Source organism: Lepidochelys kempii, chromosome 2, assembly GCF_965140265.1.
Source record: "Lepidochelys kempii isolate rLepKem1 chromosome 2, rLepKem1.hap2, whole genome shotgun sequence".
NCBI lineage: Eukaryota > Metazoa > Chordata > Testudines > Cheloniidae > Lepidochelys > Lepidochelys kempii.
In genome coordinates this window covers 60820182-60835787 of record NC_133257.1, presented here as the reverse complement: position 1 = coordinate 60835787, position 15606 = coordinate 60820182, and the positions used below count along the sequence as shown (strand labels likewise).

The window sequence follows — 15606 nt, the reverse complement described above, 5'->3', positions numbered from 1 at the left end:
AATTTCACTTTATAACATGCAGCACGCTTACATGAGAGATTCCTGTTCCTATAATGTGGTAGTAAAAACAGTTTTGAAAGTTGTGTCTTTTAGAACATTATCTTATTTGCTTTTAAATGCTATATTTGCAACACAATAAGTTTAAAAAGAGGAAAAGGGAAAAAGATATTTTATTCCTTTACAATTTTAATGCATAGAACTGGTCATAATTTTCTTGTTTTTTGTTTAAAGACACACACCTACACACACCCTGGAAAGTGAAAACTGAAAACATTTTGTATAAATGTTTGGGTTTCAGTTAAAATTTTCCAGGTTTTTGGAAGCCAAACATTTTTACCAACACATGACATGTTTTTGGCTTTCAGTTTAAAAAAAATGAAATACTTTGGAGGTTTATTTTTTCAGTTCGGGATTTCTGCCTCACACGCTGCAGCACATAGAAGGGGGAGAGGGTAAATTGGGAAGGGAAAGAAGCAGCCCCTTCTTCCCCATGGGAGGAAGGCTTACTAGTGAGAGGGGTAGGAGGAAGGAGAGGGAACTCTGGATAGAGTGGACTGAGAATTATCCAACTAAATGTTTTTTCATTAGAAAATGTTTATTTGTTGAAATTGAAACTGTCCACCAAAAACATTTGAACAAATCTCCTTATTCAAAAAATTTTGGGAAAAAGGTTTGGAAATGATTGAAATCTGTTTTCAACATTTTTTAAATGAAAGGTTTCATTTTCTGATTTGAAATGACTACTTCTTTAGAATTTTTTGGTAAACTATACTAAAACATGTTAAAATGTATAAAAGGTAAAAAAATGAAATATTTAAAAATTATGAAAACATTTTGACCCAATTCATTTTTTTCTGGACAATAACTTTGCACAAAATTTTGGTATTTTGAATTTTTGTCCAATGCGGGGATGGGAAACTTAAAATCTCAAAAAGTCTTGTGGGACAGGAAAGCCATTTCTTGCCCAGCTCTGCTTGTGGAGAACTGTCCTAGCTGCTCCCAGTTAACGTCTCATCATTGCCAGCATGTCTCCACTGCTCTCTGCCCCATCAGAGATGAACCTCTGCTAGCCAGGTGAGCATATATCTAAATTTACTGCAAAAAACAATTGGCATTTTCTGACCAGCTCTACTAATACAGAATTTCACTTAGGAAGTTGATTTTCTTTAAGAAAAACTAATAGAGATTGGTGGTGGAGGGGATGCGGATGATGACCACTCTGAGGGGCTGGAAGAAGCAGGTGGTGGGTGGAGCCAAGGAGAAATCAGGTAGATGAAGGAGGGAGGGAGTTGGTAGTTGGTTGGTTTTCATGTTTTTCAAGATTACAGTATGATAAGTATCTTCATAGCAAGTCAGAGGGAGGGTTTTCAGTCCTGCTTCCTTCTCTAACTATTGTTCCTTTCCCCTTCTCTTCATCTCCAAGCTGTTTGAGCATGCTGTTTAGTCCCAGTGCTCCTCCATTTTCTTTGTCAGTCGGCTTCCACCCTTTTTGTGCCACTGAAACTTACTTCACAGCAGACACTAATGACCTCTTCCTCATCCAGTCTAAGGGTGATATCTCCTTGCCCATTATTCTTGGTATTTCTACAATCTTTGGCCTGTTAACCCCCAGCTTCTACTTGGGACCCTTTCATCTTTGGTTTTTGTGACTCTCATCTTTTCTTGGCTCTCCTCCGACCTTGCTGACCACTCCTTCAATGTAGTCTTTAGTGAATCCTCTTGTTCCTTCTCCTCCTGTTTCTCTCTTGTGTTTCCTATAGTTTTGCCAACAATCCTTTCATTTTCTTCACCTGACATCTAATGCCTGGGTGACTTCATTTGCTCCCATGATCTCTCATACCATCAATATATTGCTGACGTGCCCCATCACACTTCTCAATTCCTAATCTCTTCCACTCTGTTCAGGCTCACATCCTTCCTCACCTTTCATTGTCTTGTCCTGAATATCCTACTGCTTCTTCCAGCCTATCAACATTTCATCTTTACTCCTATATTGTTTCCCTCTCTCTCATTCCCCTCCCCCATCCCAAAAAATGCTATTATCCCCTCAGTCACTTAAAAGCCTTGGGGGTTATCTTTCACTCTTTCCTTTCTTTCTGTCCTCATATCCTGATTATTATTTAATCTTGTTCCTTCCCCTTCTGAAACATTACTAAAATCCAGTGCTTCCCCTTTTCACTGCTGCTAAGGCCTAAATTCATGTTTCGGTTCTCTTACCTGGATTACTGTAACCTCCTCGCTTCCTACATCCTTGACTCTCCCCCTACCCGCATCAACCTGTACAGAATGCTGAAATACTCTTTCTTTCTGCTGCTTTTGCCACGTCACCCCTCCTCATGTTGCTTCACTGTTTCTCTGTATGATGTTAAAATGCTTCAGCTCCATTTTCAGGTCCTGTACAGTTGTCCCCTTGCCAACACCTTTTCTCTATGTACAGCCCCTCCCTACAACCGATGCTGCACCATTGCTTCTTAGCTTGCTGCTCCTTTTGTCTCTCTCTCTCCCACTTGCATCATCATGCCTTTTTTCACACTGCCCCCATGTGTGTGATCTCCCTTTCTCTGTGTCCAGTGGGTGCATTCAAATGCCTCTTGTATAACCCACTTAATTCATTATGCTTTCTACAGCTGATGTCTAACCTAGTGCTATCGGCTTCTTTTGTTTTGCCCTGTCTTATTGCTAAATGTACTGATCTATTATTTCAATCTTCATTCACGTTTGTTTTGCATATTCTTATTTGGAATTATATTGTTTTCTTCCCCTTAATTGTCCGTTGCCATCATTTTGTCCAGTGTTTAATTTAATTTAGATTGTGAGCTATGTGGCGCAAGACTCTTGCCTTTGAATTTCTGTAAAGCGTCACAAAAATGTACTGCTCTTTTTATAAATATTAATAACAGTAAAGTCTAATGGAGGCTGAGTGGTGTTTCCAGACCTTCTGATGTGCAATTTTTTGGTGTGCAAGCCTTTAATGGACAACATTTTTTTTCTTTAAATCACTGGGTCAGATTCTCAGCGGGTATAAACTGATATACCTTTATTGACTCCATTGTTGTACTCAAAGGTTCTGCAGGAGTGAGTAATTGAGAGAGTTGTTAGGGGAGCATGTTGATTGACAGACATAGAAAAGTGCTGTTCTATCCCTCGTTGGTTAGCAGAAGCAAAGGGTTGGGAAAAGAGGGGTTTATGTGTATGATATATTATAATGCAAATGATGTGCCTTGTGAAATTAACAATGCGTTTCCTAAAAGCTATTTTTCTTTGATGAAGCCAGGCCTTGGCTGAGCATTACAATTTGTGGAAGCTATTCATTTTGTTTCAGGCATCAGGAGGCATAGTGTTGTTTTTCTTATTGTATTTATTAGAACAGAAAAGACATTATTTTCATGGTAATGTTTGTGTTGTCTGTTTCTTTAAAAAAATTCAGTTATATATAATTGTTATATAGAAAAGTATAGTTATAATTATATACAAAACAAACTATGTTAAAAAAACATTATTTAGATTGTAAAGTCAAGCACTCAAAAGTTAGGAAATGCCAGATTTGCTATTGCTGCACAATCATAATTCTCTCCCCTTGTGCATCCATTCCGTGCACTGAATGAGACTGGAAAAAAACAGTATTATGATCATGTAACTAAAAACTGTCCCATAATTCATGTGCACGAAGAGCTGAATTAACATTGCATGAGTAACTCTGTATCTGTCATTTACTAGTTTTTGTGTGCTTTTTGATGATTTTGAAACCTACATACCTTGATTTAAAATATTTTTATAGTATTTCCTAGTTTTTTAAAAAAAATAAGGGAAAAAGAAGAAAAACAAATGCTATTATGTGCAACTGCAACACGTCCCCTGTTGTTCATAATCAACAGGGTTTGAACCCCAGAACTTTGGCACTGCCCGACTGCTACCATTTGAGTTGCAGGGCTACCTATGTTAGCATTAGAAGGTTGTTGTCTCAATGAAGGGGATGGGCTGCTGGTGCCATGTGCTGGGTCTGTGGGCCAATCAGAGGAAGCCTGGTTAAGTCAGGCTCTCTTTCTTTCCTCTCCTCTGAGATAGGAGAGTTCCCACCTCATGTGGTTCCCAGAGAGGAACAGATGGATCCCTGGGACCAAGTGCTGAGTCTGCGGATGGCTGCGGAAGGGGCCTGGCCTGGTTTTCCTACCTTGCCTCTCATGCTACAGTTGCTGTAGCAGCTCCCAGGCTTTCCCAGTGCCGTGTGTGCTGATGCTTTGGCAACAACATGGTCCCAGCCTTAGAATGTTCATGTTGAGTTATTATTTTGATATGCTGCCAGACTTTTCCTGAGGCATGCAAGTGACAGAATAACACAAAAGAAGGGAAATGTTTTTTTTAAAGAGTTTATAACTCATCAAAACTTGAGTGGCAATACATGGGACGGTGCGAGCTCACTCCTTGGACCCAAGAGCTTTCCACACACCAAATTTCAAAGACCTGATGAAAACAGTGGAGATGTTAGAGCTTCTGAAAAAAAGGTTTTAGCAATCTCCTGTAATAAAAATTTTAGGCAACCTAAATATAGGAGCTGCTGCCAGCTCCCACTATAATAACATCATATAAAATATGGAAGTATTATCTTGTGATTATGGAACTGGTCTGGAAGTCTGAAGATCTGCGTTCTTTTTCAAGCTCTGCAATGGACTTCTTGTGTGACTTTGGGCTAGGCACTTAGGCCCAGATCCTCAAACATATTTAGGCTCCTAAATCCCACTGAAATCAATGTAAGTTAGGTGCATAAATATCTTTGAGGATCTGGGCCTTTATCTTTAACTGCTTCAATTCACTATGTTTTAAAGTGGAGATAACAGTATTTCCCTTGCTAACATAGTTGCTGTGAGGATAAATATATCACTGTTTGTTTGTTAGGTGTTCAGATACTACAGTAATAAGTGCCATAGAAAAACTTGTAAATAGTATAATAAATATAATGTTATAAAAATTATTGTAAATTTCTCCTTCTCACACACTTATACTCTCTCATATATACTTTTGAGCACCAGAACGAGTCTTCAGCTGAATATTTAGACATCAGTTTCCTGATTCTCTGAACAATAAATTCTGACAGTTACTGATGTTTCCCAGCCTGTGTATACAATACTTGGCTGCATTCCATCTTATTAAAATGCAGAGTTATTGAAAGGATACCAGAATGTCTGCTGAGATTTATGATAAAACTCAGCAAGCATTTCAGCAAAGCTTTCAGTTTTGGAAAATCCCATCTCATTATACAAAACTGGGCTGAATTATGAAAAAGGATTTGCAAAGTATAAAGCTCTGAAGTTATTAGGATGGTTTCTGGCTGGCCTTTGGATTTTCCTGCCTCTTAAAGAAAGTTAGTGATGAGAGACTGTTGACCTTAATCTTTTTTTATTGCACAGTGGTAGTTAATTCAAGTTTTAATTTATATTTTTCATAAAATGATTTTTATTGTCACTTGGGTTTTGCAGATATTTCTGCCCAAAGGAAAAGCAGATAATTCGGTAGAAGGATGATCATTGTAGACAAGGACACTACTTTTGGTGTGAAAGATTCCTTGTTTAGCAGATTTCCAGATAAGAGTCATAGACGAAAGTGCTAACATCAAAAATTTAAATACATGTAACTAAAAAAGAAGTAACATTAATGAATAACAAAATGTATAAAGCTTGTTCATAAGATAGAATATGGTAAATTTAATAGATTTGAAAATTCAAGATATTTGAAAACAAAAACATACTATACTGTATGTGCTAATGCTGACATTTCTGTATTTGGAAGAATGGGTTATAGGTAAGGCTACGTTTTAGTTACGGATATTTTAGTAAAAGTCATGGACAGGTAACAGGCAGTAAACAAAAATTCATGCCCGTGACTTGTCCATGACTTTTACTATATACCCCTGACTAAAACTTGCGGGGTTGGGGGTAGGGTGAGGGAGGGTGACCTGAGGGTTGGCGCTGTGGGCGGGCATTGGCACACGGCCTGGAACCCCCACTGGTGCTGGGGTGTGTGTGGCGGGGCCAGCAGGCTCCCTACCTGGCTCTGTGCCTCGCACCCTAGCAGCAGCAGAGTTTGGGTGTGGGAGGGGGTACGGGGTTGGGGCGCAGGACAGGGTGAGGTGGGCTCTGGGCAGCACTTACATGGGGGGCTCCCTGGAAGCAGCAACATCTACCTCGCTGAGCTGCTAGGCACAGGCGTGGCCACCTCCACCTCTGGGCACTGCCCCTGCAGCTCCCATTGGCCACAGTTCCTAGCCAATGGGAGCTGCGAAGCCAGTGCTCTGGGTGGAGGCAGCATGAAGAGCTGCCTGGTCATGCCTCCGCCTAGCAGCTGAGCAGGGGATGTGGCTGCTTCCAGGGAGCCCCCCAAGTAAGTGCCACCCAGAGCCCACCTCACCCTGCCCTGTGCCCCTACCCCCTCCCACAACCAAACTCTGCTGCTGCTGCTGCTGCTGGGGGTGGGTGGGTGGGTGGGGGAGGGCCTGAGAGTGCCCTAGCAGGGTCCGATGCGACTGGTGCAGGGGCTGCCTGAGGTGCCCTTGAGCCAGGTGCACTGGCCGCTGCAGAAGTCACGGAGGTCATGGAAAGTCACAGAATCTGTGACTTTCCATGACCTCTGTGACAAACCTGCAACCTTAGTTATAGGTAATCAAATCTGGTCTGGAAACCAAACCAATTTTATTATTTTGTTCCTTTCTATTTGTACTAAAGTTAACCAATAATTCTTATGATATCTTCTACTTTATTCAGCTAAAGCCCAGTTAAGATAACTCCTTGTTAGCTGGAACCAAGGTCTGCTTTGAAATGGAGACTTGAACTACCTTCTCTGAACTTAGTTTCCTTGGTCACTCCAGGTCAAAGCTGAGGTACAGGCACACTGGTCGTGTAGTGTGGGAAAGCTACAAATAATAGATCATCTGTGGTTATATAGAGAAATTCAGGCTCCAGTGCTGTCAATCTAACACTATTGAAAAACACTAAATTCACTGAAGGCTTCTTCGGCAGGGAATACAGTATATGGAAATACAACATAGCTTACAATCTGTGTGGATTTCAATTGTCAAAGTTAGAGATACAGTACTTTAAATTCCTTGTTCTTCTGTTTGTTACAGGAAGAGCTGAGGAATTATGGTGGGGAATCTAATAAAAAACAGTCATATTTTAATTCATTTCATGCTACTCTGAGAGATTTCTCTCCATTATGTATTTCCAGCTGACTATCATAGCAGTGGCCACATTGTTGTTAATGGCTGGAAAATCCACAACACAGCAAAGAACAAATGGTTTGTATGCATGGCAAAAACTCCTGAAGAGAAGCAAGAATGGCTGGAAGCTATTCTAAAAGAGAGAGAGAGAAGAAAAGGTAGGTGAATAAACTTTACATTGCATTTCATTTCTGGCAGACCATGTTACATTTGTGTTTTCATTAAAAGTACAGCCAAGTGGCAATCTCCAGACAGGGCAGACTCATGATGTTGGGTCAAATTGTCTGTGAAGCACTGGTGTAATACCTACTTGAAACACATAAACCAAATTTCAACCAGGAAGGACATCATTGCTGAATGTGACTCCAGCCATGTGTACTGGTAGCTCATGCTATTATGGCAGTGGTCCCCAAACTTTTTACCTTGCGCCCACCCTTAGCTTGGTCTGCAACCCCTCTCCCCTGAGGCGGGGCTGGGAGTGGGACTGTGGTTCCTGGAGGGGGGGCTGCAGACAGGGGTAAGGGAGGCAAGATTGGGGCCACAGATGGGGGTGCGGCCAGGAGCAGAGCCTCTGCTGGGCCCCAGACGTGGGGCCAGCAACCAGGGCACGGGGCACGGAGCTTCGGGCACAGGGCTGGCAGCCAGGGCCGGAAGCCAGGGCTGGGAGTGGAGCTGGGTGATGCTCCCTCCCCGTTCCCTGTGGGGGCTGACCTAGGCCCCAGCCGCACTCCCCCAACATGTGTCTCCTCTCCCTGTAAGGGGCATGCCCCACTGTTTGGGGACCTGTGAATTATGGGAATCTGACAGCTGTCTTGGTCTGAAGCTTGACAGTCCCTGGGGCAGATCTTCAGCTAGTGCCATTGAGGCCAATGGAGCTATGACAATTTACACCATCTAAGGATCTGCCCCATAATGTCTGCTAATGTATGTGTATTTACTGGTGCTATCCTGGGACGAGCTACCTATGCTTTTGAAATGAGCCAGCTGGCTGTATTGAGACTTCGTGCAGATGAGCCACTCTCCAGGTAATGCAAATGACAACTAGCTCATAACCCTGAAATGCTAATAAATGTGAGCTAGCCTCACTTAGTGGCCCACCATTGTCACTGGGAAGGCAGTGTAATTTGATACATCAGTTCTTCATGATCCTGATTTGCGGCAAAGGCTATCTTCTGAAGCATAAAACCAGGAAATGTACATTTCCCCTCTCCACGAAAAGTTACACCAGAAATAAAAGTATGAAGTATGACATCACCCCTATATCCATATCACACCCCAAATGGAGGAAGGTGAAAATCCACACCTTAGGCAAAATCATTCCTAAAAAGCAAAATGTGGGTAGAAGAACCTTAGACAAAATGTCAACCTGATTTCAAAAGTGGCCATAATCCCAGGTACTCATGGTGAACACGGTGCAGAGTAAGAAACTAAGCCAATAAGAGACAACACAGCACCAATTTACATAGCACTAACTTCAGCTTCCAGCAAACATATCATAGCAAGTAACAAGATATGGAGTCTTGATGATGAAAGGAAGCATGACCTTGTGGTTGGGGCACTGGTCTAGGGCTCAAGAGATCTGGTTTCATTTCATGTCTCTGTCACAGATTTTCTCTGTGACCTTGAGCTAGTCACTTAATCACTCTGTGCCTCAGTTCTCCATAATGATGATGATAATACGTTCTTTCTCCCATCCTTTATCTGCCTTTTTTATATGGGTTGTAAGATCTTCAGGGCAGGGACTGTCTCTTACCATAGGTTTATATAGTACCAAGCACCCCAATCTCCACTGGAGAATCTAGGCACTAATATATAGAAGTACTGATAATAAATATGTAGAAGTACTAATAATAAATAATGGTGAAAGGGCTTAAACCTCAAAGGACTCAACATTTGAAAGGGTGAGTGTGGAAACAAAGGGGAAACGCAGGTGCATAAAACAAGAAAGAAGTCTATATGTTTTTGGTTTAGGGCCTTTCATACAACTTGGTCAGAGAGGTTTCAGCCAATTAGGTCAGACAACCTGGGTACTATTCAACTTGATTTGCTCTGCCTCCTGACTGACAGCTATAGTTCACTCAAAAGTGAGGCCATTTGAAAAGTGTTTCATGTTAACATGCTGTCAGTTTTTATTACCCATTTTGGTGCTATTGAATTTTGCTATTGAGTTTCTTCCAGTAGAGATGTGCCTGATGATGATCAGATCCCCATGCAGGCTTCACTGTGCCAAATCAAAACGCAAGATTTGAACACTCCAGAACTTTGGATTTCAGAATGGAACTTTATAATATAGGCCCATATTGTCATGTCTGCAGTTTCTCTCAACTAATGGTTAATAGCAATGCTTTTGCCCCCGAACATATAACTACGATATAAGGAGGAAGTAAATAGAAAGAGAAAGGGGAAGGGGATGGAATGGCAGAGGAAGAGATAAAGAGAGACGGGGCAACGGTCATATTGGGTCACAGCACAGAATCTAACAAACAGTTCCTTAAATGCTCGTCTTCTGACAACTCATAAACTTGCTCTATCTCCTCCCACCCAGACAATTTCCAAAACATCTGTATAAACACCTCTTATGAGGCAGGATGCATCAACTTAATTACAAGTAGGATGCCAGATGACTCATGAACCAAACAAACATCTTTACAGAATTCAAATACTCTAAAAGTAACTGTAAACAATTTCCCATTCACCATGAATAAAAAGATGCTTTAATTCTATGTTTACTTAATGAGACATGAAACCAATTTTTTCTGTTTTATATGTGTGCAATTCAGTTTGCACGCACAAAACTGAGAATAGAGTTTGGCCCACTTTCTAAAAATCAAAAAGGGGAGAGACCCAGTTCATTTAATTAAGGTCATAATAGTCATAATTTGAAAAATTGTAGTATATGCTTTTCCATAGTCCCTCTAGCAACTGTAGCATGTAAACATTATGGACTGTAGCTAAACTTTTTCAAGCTGTTTTACAGTTAAGCAACTTGTTACAATTCTAATTCCAATAATGAAAGAGACCTGGTTGCTTTATCTTTCCATCACAAGTTGTGCTATTTAACTGCTATAACTCCAGTCTATCAGTGTGTTGTCTAACAGATCAATTTAGAATAAGGCTTGCTTCTTAAATGCCTTACTTAGGCAAAGTTCTCATTGACTTCCTTAGAAATTTTGCCCAGATAAGGAGGTTATGAGCAGATGCTTTCCTTTGTGGAAGGAACTAACTGACACACAACCAGGAAATCCAACATGAAACTGACCAGTGGAGAAACTCTTATAGTACAGATAATGATTATAAGAAAAAGACTTGGACCAAAAGAAACTGAGCACAGAGAATGTTGATCTCCTGGGAGGTGGGTCCCTTTCAACTCCTTATCTAAACAAAAAGGACACCTTTTTTTTGCTATGGCAACCTTTCCCAAATAAATAAGCTGAAATGCTAAATCAAAACCAGCTATGTGAAAGATACTCAGAGAAATTCAACCTATATTGGTTCCTAATTCTGCCTAAATCTGCTAAATCAAGGTAAATACTACTGAGCAAGATGGAAAAGAATGCTACAGCTGAAGTATTGGGTTTATTGTAGCTATTAATCTTCTAACTTGAGCTGTGGACCAGGACCATTTTATATCACCATGTTTCTGGTGTAATGGGAGCTCCAACCGTATCAGGAAATTTTTTATAAAAAGGATTTTAATAGAGTTTGTTGGCTTTTATGCAAACACCTAGGGAATGCAGTAAAATACATTCAAGCTGTCTGGATTAATTTAATAGGAGCATATTCTCAAACAAGATTTATGATGTTGTGCATTTACTCCTTTATTTTAAAAAATAAAGGCAACTGATACGAGTGTAATGCATCAGGATGCCATTTGACCCATATATTCTAAGAGCAGTATACTGGTTAAGTTGTTTTTCCTCAGGAGTGAGCATACTTGTATTGGTTAATCCATTTGTCTAGATTATCAGTATCAGGTTAATGTTTAGTGAGGAACATTTCTGTATCAATGTTAAATGCTATATTTTATCAGCTTTTTTCCAACTAATGCGACTATTATCTTTGTTTTGTTTATATTTGCAGATTAAAAAAATTAAATAACCTACTACTCATACAGAAGATTTCCAGTTTTTAAAACTGATAAAATCTGAAAAAACCCAGATAAATTGGGAATGTTTCTATAAAATACAAATCAAAAATTCCACATTGTACAATTTTTGCAGAGTTCAGAACTGTTTATAGGGAAAGCAAGTTAGCTGTGATGATTTCCAATACTTTCTGGGGGCTTCATGCGTGGTCAATACGTCATACAGTTCAAGGAATATATGTTCTGAACAACAATAAGGCTATCTTTTACTCCAAAGAAGTAATAATGGGCCCATAATAAAAACACAAAAAATGAGGAAAAAATTAACAAACTGAAAAGCATGTAATTTTTTTTGTAAAAACTGTGAAGTAAATAAAAATTCAAACGCTATTTCCATTTGTAGAATAGGGTGAACTAAACTTGCCTTTCTACAGTGAAGGGTATGTGTGAGGATTAATTAGTCTTTGTATAGAACTTTAAAAAGATAAATTTATAAATGTATAAATAACATTCTAATATATTCTCAGATATTTTTGGAATATTTTATTGTTTAGTTCTAAGGGGATTAATTGTTCATATTAATAGTAGTATCTAAGTACTCATAAAGATAATTTCATGTGTCCAGTTATGACTCTGCTTTTATACACTTAAATATTTATTTTTTATGCTTGTTACTTATATCTAAAATTTGAAAGATAATGGTGATAGCGAAATGTTTTATAAATACAAAAGCATTTTGGATTTTTTTGGCAGGTTTAAAATTGGGTATGGAACAAGATACTTGGGTGATGATCTCTGAGCAGGGAGAGAAACTCTACAAAATGATGTGCAAACAAGGAAACCTAATAAAAGACAGGAAAAGAAAACTAACTACTTTCCCCAAATGTTTTCTGGGAAGGTACGGTATGCATTTTTATCATTTGGATTTTAAGCAGCTAGAAACATGTTTTAAATCTTCTATAGTATTATCTATAATTAAGGTTGAAAGAAGCTTCCTATTATAGGCCCAATTTTCTTCCATTCCCTAAATTAACCAAAATTTAAATCAATCTGCCTGAAATTTCACTGGTACAATTTTATTCCAAGGTAGAACTTTTCTGGAAGATAGATGTAAATTGGCAAAGGCACATTGGAGGTATAAGTGTACATCAGATGAAGTGGTTTCACTTTTTGAACTTGGAACATTTTCCTAACTTATTTGATTTATTATAACTTCAGAATGGCTTGGCCTCAGAACCTCAAAATAGTTTTAGCTGTCGGTCTTATGCCTTTCAAGAATTTTTTGTTCGTTTGGAAGTAAAGTCAGGAGTTATTAAATTTGGTTTATTAGGAGCCCTGCATGTTGGTTTTAAGGACTTTAGAAAGTCCACTCCTGTTTGAGGTAAGCCTCTTGAGAATGGCATATGACATGTGAACTCCAGAGAAGGAGGAAGTTGTGGTTACTCTAAAAATGAGCCCATGATGCAAAGTTCTGTTCCAGCCTTTGTCCTTCACTAACCCTAAGAAAGATTAGCACTTATGAAACATTTACAGACATCAGTTAGTGTTTCCACACAAGTACTTAGTGAGGTAAGTATTTAACATTGCCCCTATTTTACAGAAGACAAAATGAAAGCTTGGAGATGTTAAATGACTTTGCCAAAGTCACTCAGCTAGTGAGTGCAATAACCAAAATTAAAGCCCATGGGTGAAATCCTGGCTCCAGTTGAAATCAGTGGCAAAACTCCAATTGACGTCAATGAGGCTAGCATTTCACTCCATCCCTCCTGATTCATAATGTAGTTGGCATGGAATAAGAACAAGATGCTCTTTGATGTAAATCACTTGGTCCATAATATTCAAAACTGGCCTCTAATTTTGGATGCACAGTCTAAGATTGCTTAGGGCCCTATATTTAGCGCCAGGAAAATTGTTTATACTTATTGAAATTCTCTATCAAATAAATATCACTATATTACTTGCTATGATTGAGAGTATCATGTGTCTGTTTTGAAAAACCATTAAATATGCACTATTGTTGCAGTAATGTATCTAAAATATTTGTACTTATTAATGCTGTTACTTACTGTTATAAAGAAACACACCTAAGGTAACTCTGGTTTAATTTCCAATTTAGTATAGCAATTAACTGTCTGAATTTTACGAGCTACCAACAGGCTGATGTTAATAGCTCATACCCGTTTTTATTTGTTGCACGATGAAAAACAGTCAGTGGTGAAGGACATCAAAGTTAGTTTCATGGTAAATTAAAAATAGGAGGAAAACATTTTTTAAAAGTACATGATTTACTAAAGTGGTAGAGTAGACCAGTATGTGACAGGGTTTAGGCTTCAACAAGGAATAGTATTTTAGAACTATAACTTGTGCAGTTATATGCTAAATGTGGAGATTAGATTCAATTATTAGTGTGTGAAACAGGGATTTTAGTCTTGCGTTAAGTGCAAATTGCAGTTCAGTCTGAAGTACAGAGCAGTATCAACACCTCCATACTATATATACAGAAAGAGGGAGAGAGAGAACATTATGGTCTGATAGAAAGTTTCTATTGATAAGATTTAGATGGTAGCTTTAATCATAAGTGGCGACAACATACGTGAGCTGTGTACATGATCCTAAACAAGTGCTGATGAACTTTTTATACTACATTACACCATATTTTAGGTTACAGGAAATCTATTTTAGAAATACCGCATTGTAAAACATTTTGATGATATTTGCATTCCTCCACCAGTAAAGCCAAGTTACCATGAAAAGTTAGGAAATGCTGAATTAGTTTCCCAGGCAATCTTAATTAACTCTTCCCTTGTGCGTAAGCATTATAATACAATCTGTTATGACATGATTACGTACATTATGTATTTTATCCCCAAAACTCTTGCCTCAATCATTGCACAGGATGGACAGTGCTCATTTAATGAGCCATTAAACAATATTTTATTTTTTCCTTGTTCTTCAGTGTGTGGTTCCAGGCCTTATTTACTGCACACTATTCAAACCCTGCTCTGAAGACAGAATTATGAATTTTCTCTTGTGCTTTTTTATGATCATCACAATAGTATCTCTGTACTTTGCAAACATGAACTAATTTATTTTCACAACACCTGTGTAAGGTGAGGAGGTGCTACTATCCCCATTTTAGAGATGGAGAACTGAGGTATAGAGAGATGATTAAGGTCAAAAGTTTCTGTTAAGTCTGGTTGCCCAATTTAAGACAACTGAGACCTGAGTTTTCAGAATACTTGGCATTATATAGCATTTTATGTTCAAAGCACAACTCCCATAGACTTGTGAGGACTCGGCACTTTTGCAGCTCAGAACCTGAGGTCTCAAGTTGGGCCCGCAGAAAATGAGGAACATACAACTAGTGACCACCTATGAAAAGTTTGGGTTAAGTGAATTTGCTAGCATCATACTAGAAGTCTGTGGCAGAGACAGGGATAGAATCCAGTTCTCCAGAGCTGCATCTAACAGTCTAAACCATGAAACCATTCTTTCTCTTCCTGCAATCCCTGCCTCATTCACAACACACTTTCCAGTTTCTCGCACATATGGGGCAGGGGTCCACTTGTATTAATTGAAATGGAGTATGTGGATCCAAAGAGTTAAAAGAGCTAATATAACCCTGTCTCTGTCCAACATTAAACAGTGAAAAAACAAGGTTTGCAATTTGGTATACAGAGAGCTCAGCCTGCTTAGCACCCTGGCAAACACACTATTAAAAATCCTTTTTAACCTTTTATTAAAGATACAGAAGAGAAGGAAAAACATTTAAAGTATTTGAAATCTGAAGTATTAAGTAAGGCTTTCATTCTAACAACATCCCTTATTCCCTTTCTCTCTAGCTGGAGAGAGTCTTTAGAAGAAAAAGAACCCCTCGTTTAACAGTCTCTTAGATGGTATTAAAAGTGTTAATAACTGTCCTAGCTTGAGAGAGTCTTTAGAAGAAAAAGAACCCCTCGTTTAACAGTCTCTTAGATGGTATTAAAAGTGTTAATAACTGTCCTAGCTTGAGAGAGTCTTTAGAAGAAAAAGAACCCCTTGTTTAACAGTCTCTTAGATGGTATTAAAAGTGTTAATAACTGTCCTAGCTTGAGAGAGTCTTTAGAAGAAAAAGAACCCCTCGTTTAACAGTCTCTTAGATGGTATTAAAAGTGTTAATAACTGTCCTTTGGTGGGCGGGGGGAAGAATTCAGTTGAGATGGGCTGAAGCTGCTACTGTTGCTCTTGTTAAAATCCGATCCCATTTCCCGGAAGACAAAACAAGGCAAATACACACACACACAAAAGGAAAGAAAAGAATAGCAAAGGTAGA

The 15606-nt window shown here is 39.0% G+C and overlaps 1 protein-coding gene across 11 annotated transcripts in view; it reads left to right on the top strand.

Annotated features, from left to right (window-relative positions):
* PREX2 (phosphatidylinositol-3,4,5-trisphosphate dependent Rac exchange factor 2) overlaps positions 1–15606 on the top strand; it is a 328942-nt gene that overhangs the window by 108004 nt on the left and 205332 nt on the right. For all 11 annotated transcript variants that reach the window (XR_012157169.1, XR_012157170.1, XM_073330905.1 and 8 more), the window contains 2 exons: positions 7219–7368; positions 12048–12192. Coding sequence is in view for 9 of the 11 variants with exons in the window: in XM_073330905.1 (XP_073187006.1) it covers positions 7219–7368; positions 12048–12192 (295 nt within the window). In the remaining 2 variants the exon portion in view is untranslated. The remainder of the gene's footprint in view (positions 1–7218; positions 7369–12047; positions 12193–15606) is intronic.